Below are 4,206 nucleotides of genomic sequence, written 5' to 3'. Positions count from 1 at the left end.
TGCCAGAGCCGGACCACGGCTATCACAGCCTGGAGGAGGAGCAGCAGCAGCAGCACAGGGGTGTTGGGCAGGAAGAGGTAGGACGACGGCGGGAGCAACGGGGCGATACCGGGGAGTTGAAGCGGCCCGAGGAGCCGAGCGATGCGGGGAGAGAAGCTGGAGGTGGTCCCTTGGAGCAGGAGGGGATTAGGGGCTCGGCTGAGGGGGAAGCCTTGGCTGAAGAGGATGAGGAGGACTCGGAAACAGAGCAAAACTTTCCAGCTTCAGCCAGACCCGCCTGTGCGAATAAATTAATAGATTATATCATAGGGGGAGTTTCCAGTGGGGAGGAGAGTGCGGATAATGAGGAAGATTGGGATGATGATGACGATGATGGGTTTGATAGCGAAGAGCTCCTCTCGGATTCAGACATCGCTAGCCAGGACGGGGAAAGGCTTCATCTCTGGAATTCCTTCTACAGTTTGGATCCCTACAACCCTCAGAACTTCACAGCCACCATTCAGACATCTTCCAGCAATCCAGGAAAGGATGTATCGGATGTGGAGGAGGAGGAGGAAGATTCTTCATGGGCAGAGGAGTCCTCAGGCTCTTCTCACCCTAGTTCTGAAGAGGAGGATGAGTGGGACTGTAGCAGTGTAGATGAGGCAGAAAACTTGAAACTTTGGAACTCATTCTGTACCTCAGATGATCCCTATAATCCTTTAAATTTCAAGGCAGCCTTTCAAACAGCAGAGAAAAAAGGGACGCCTGGTTTAAAAGGAGCAGAGAGGCCGAGTTTGGTCACTTCTGAGCATAGTCACTTAACTGTCTGTCGGGTGCAGCTGGAAAAACAGAACTGTGGGGTCACTGACTTGGTGCAGCACGGCATTCTTTCTGGTGAAAAATGTAGAAGTTCCAAGCGGAAAAAGGTATATACTTCGCTTATATTTTTGTGGTTTGGGGATGCTTGAAAAAAAAAACCCAGCAACAAACCCACGTTGTGCTAAATAGTGGGTGAGGCCACTCGTGCCAGGATTCCAGCCACGGCAGTAGGCAAATCATACCCCCATGAGTTTATGCTCTAATTATTTGACTGAAATGAGTGTGCCTCATCCTTTACACGTGATGGTAGATTTTGTAATTCAAAATAAGGACAGATAATTTCTTTCTTTTCTAGACTGGAAGTGAAATTTCCCTTTTAAGGTGGAGTTTCCATGCTGTATTTGTGTTGTAATGTAGTTTTCGTCATCGGAGAAACAGATGAGAACTGTGACTAAGTTTTTCCTCTGGAAAGTATCCGTTCTATTATTAATACTGTTGATAAAGTATTTTAGGACCTTTGTGTGTAGTGTAATCGAAACTTTTAAGCATCAAAAGCGTTTTAGGACTTGTGACAAGTCTGCTGGAGTTACAGCAAATGTCTTTTGGAGTAGGAAGAGCTCTTCTGTTAACACATGCTACAGTGAAGTCTCAATACGCAGCACAGTAATAATTCAATTTACGAGACTATTATAATTCATCAGTTTATTAAAAAAAATGAACTCGAGCTGGGCTTTTAAGCACAGACTGGAAGTGTAATGTGTTTATGAGGAGCTTGTGCATTAAAAAAACTTGTAATCATATGCTTAGGATTTAGGTAAATAGTAATAAATTCCTCCTCTCAAGTTCAGTGATGGCTTTTAGGGTTTGATGTCGGGGTCTTGCCTGATACTTCAAACACTTGTATGAGTATTAGCTTGTGATACCAAGTCCCAGGATAATCATTAGGGTAACAAGTTATCAAAGCAGAAAAGTGGTATAATGTTTGCTTTAGTGTTCTTAGCAGAGAGATTGGTTTGCTCCTTTAATTGAGAGCCTGGCTTGGAGGTAACTTCATACCTGTTTTGCTAGGGCAAGTGGCGTTTACAAACCTTTTGGTTCAAACTTGTATTTTGATCTAAATGGAAAATACTCAATACAGTTTCTGCAAGAGGTCCTTTGCAACTGTGACATCTGTCTGAAATGGTGCGGAGGAGCCCTGCTCCAGGTTCATCTGCTGTGACCTAAAATCTTGTTGTGGTCAGGGATGTGGACTTAACAGTAGTAATTTTTTGACTAATTTGTTGTTTGTGTAATCTATTGACATGGTGAAAGAATGATGATCCAGATGCAATATTTAGCACGATGCGATGAAATCCAGTAATTGTGCCCAAGGGTGTCTCAGACTGATGTAAAAAGGATGCAAGGTGGGAACTCACAAAGGGATGGGCTGATGTAACAGCTCCGTGTGCTTGGAAGCCCTTAATTAGGTCTGTGCAAAACAGCAGAGATTGCCAAGCAGTGACCAAGGTGTTCCCAAGAAATCATCAAGTCATTCATCCTGCTCAAGGCTATTTCCTATCTGGCATCCTGCAATCCAACAGCAGCAATATTCGTTGTTGTAAAGTGATAAAACCTGGGAGTGTTTTGTTTCACTTAAGGGTCAGCAAATGCATTGATACTAAGCCAGGAGCTGTGGGGTGTGATGCCCCTGCTCTCACAGGCAGCTCAGCAGTAATTTGGGATCAAATTGGATGACTTCTGGAGGTTGCCTTCATCACAGTCTCCTGGGGCTCTGTGTGGTTATTCCTGTAGGTCATCTCTGTGACTGGTACCTTCATGTTTTTTGTGGAGGTTGGGAGATGGATCTATCACAAAAAGCAATCTTGCTCTACACTCCTCATTCATTTAGGGTGAACGGGGTGTGGAACTAGGGTTCTGTGTTAATAGAACATGGAGAAGCAAGTTTTTGGTACTTTCCCCACGTTTTTTCCTGACCTTCCAGAGGGAGCTGGAAGGTAGCAAATTCAGTGGAGTTGTCTGTAACAGCAGTGTCCGTCTTGTCTTGGTCCTAGGCTGAGAGTTGATGGATGCTGACAGCTAGTCTGTCCTTCAGTTTTGTTCCTTTTTGTACAGCTAAATGAAAAGCAAGACATCATTCAGCGGGAGCCTGAAATAGTCTGCCTGCTGCTTATCTCTCAATAACACAAATACTTAAATCCTTAGTAATAGTCTAAATATTGTCAGCTTTAAATCCTGGGTCTCTAAGTTTGTTTTCTTAAAATAGCTTAATAGTTATTTAAAATAGCGAAGAGTGACAGTTTTCATACGTATTTTAGAGTGCCATGACTTTGACTTCATTTCCTTGCATGAGCTTGAATACTCTGGAATGTGAGCTCGAAATAGAAGGTTTGTTCCACTCACGTGGGGACGAGTGTTGCTTCCTTATATGTAGCAGAGTGGGATTTCTTTTCCTGGTGTTGCAGTGCAAGCTGACTCACACCATTACTTACTCCACAGAACAATGATTCTTCCTTTTTTTTATCATGTAAGCTTCGGTAATCAGAGATGTTGGCCAGTGGCATATTTCTAGCGTTAGGTGAGTGTCCTGGCATGTGCTGCTGAGTAACCTCCTTGAACTGTGTCTGTGGAAGGTTGTAACCCAGTTGTAACTTCGCAGGGAACATGGTGAGATCTGCCCTCAGCCTAAAGAGGCTTCTTAGGCTGCAGTCAGAAACTCTGTTGTAGTTTCAGCCCTGCTTTCAGTGGAGGGGGAGAAGTCAACAGCTTTTGTTTTTTTAAAGCTGAGAGGTGAAATAGACAGTGTGTGCAAATAAATACGAAGCTCCTTTTGCCTGAGTGCTTGGCTAATGCTTTACCAAATGACTTGTCTCTTACAGGTAACCTTCCTTGAAAAAGTTACTGAGTATTACATAAGCAGTGAGGAGGATCGTAAAGGACCCTGGGAAGAGTTTGCACGAGATGGATGCAGGTTCCAGAAACGTATCCAAGAGACAGAAGAAGCCATAGGCTACTGCTTCACACCAGAACATAGACAAAGAGTATTTAACAGACTCCAAGAAACCTACTACAAGAGGGTTGATCTCTTCTAGCACCTTAAAAGGTCTGGTGATTGTGTGACCCTAAGCACTCACGAACATCTTCAAAACCTGAAGTGGCAGCTGCATGTGCTATTTTGAAATGGGGAGAAAAGTGGGATTTTAATACTTTTTTCCCAGTTTGGTATTCAGCCAACAAATATACCTGTGTGTCCCATTTTGATATCCAGACAAAACCTTTGAGTATCCTCGAGGGTAAGGGTGGTATAATTGCATTCCTTTTAAGTAACACTTGAGAAACAGACTGCTTTAGGTTAAATCCATTCCAAAAATGCCTTGTCTGCCCTATGTGGAGAAGTGGTGACTATTA

At 43.6% G+C, this 4,206-nt stretch overlaps 1 protein-coding gene across 1 annotated transcript; it reads left to right on the top strand.

Moving 5' to 3' along the window:
• Positions 1 to 71: 71 nt before the first annotated feature.
• LOC104465900 (protein phosphatase 1 regulatory subunit 15B-like) lies at positions 72 to 3,945 on the top strand (the record flags this gene model as incomplete). The annotated part of the gene is made up of 2 exons (XM_010079124.1): positions 72 to 908; positions 3,678 to 3,945. Coding segments are annotated over 2 exons (1,050 nt in total), but the record flags the coding sequence as incomplete, so codon positions are not given.
• Between the last annotated feature and the right edge of the window lie 261 nt (positions 3,946 to 4,206).

Source organism: Pterocles gutturalis, unplaced genomic scaffold, assembly GCF_000699245.1.
Source record: "Pterocles gutturalis isolate BGI_N339 unplaced genomic scaffold, ASM69924v1 scaffold36743, whole genome shotgun sequence".
NCBI lineage: Eukaryota > Metazoa > Chordata > Aves > Pterocliformes > Pteroclidae > Pterocles > Pterocles gutturalis.
The sequence above is the reverse complement of the archived record's forward strand: the minus strand, read 5'-3'. Positions and strand labels throughout refer to the sequence as shown.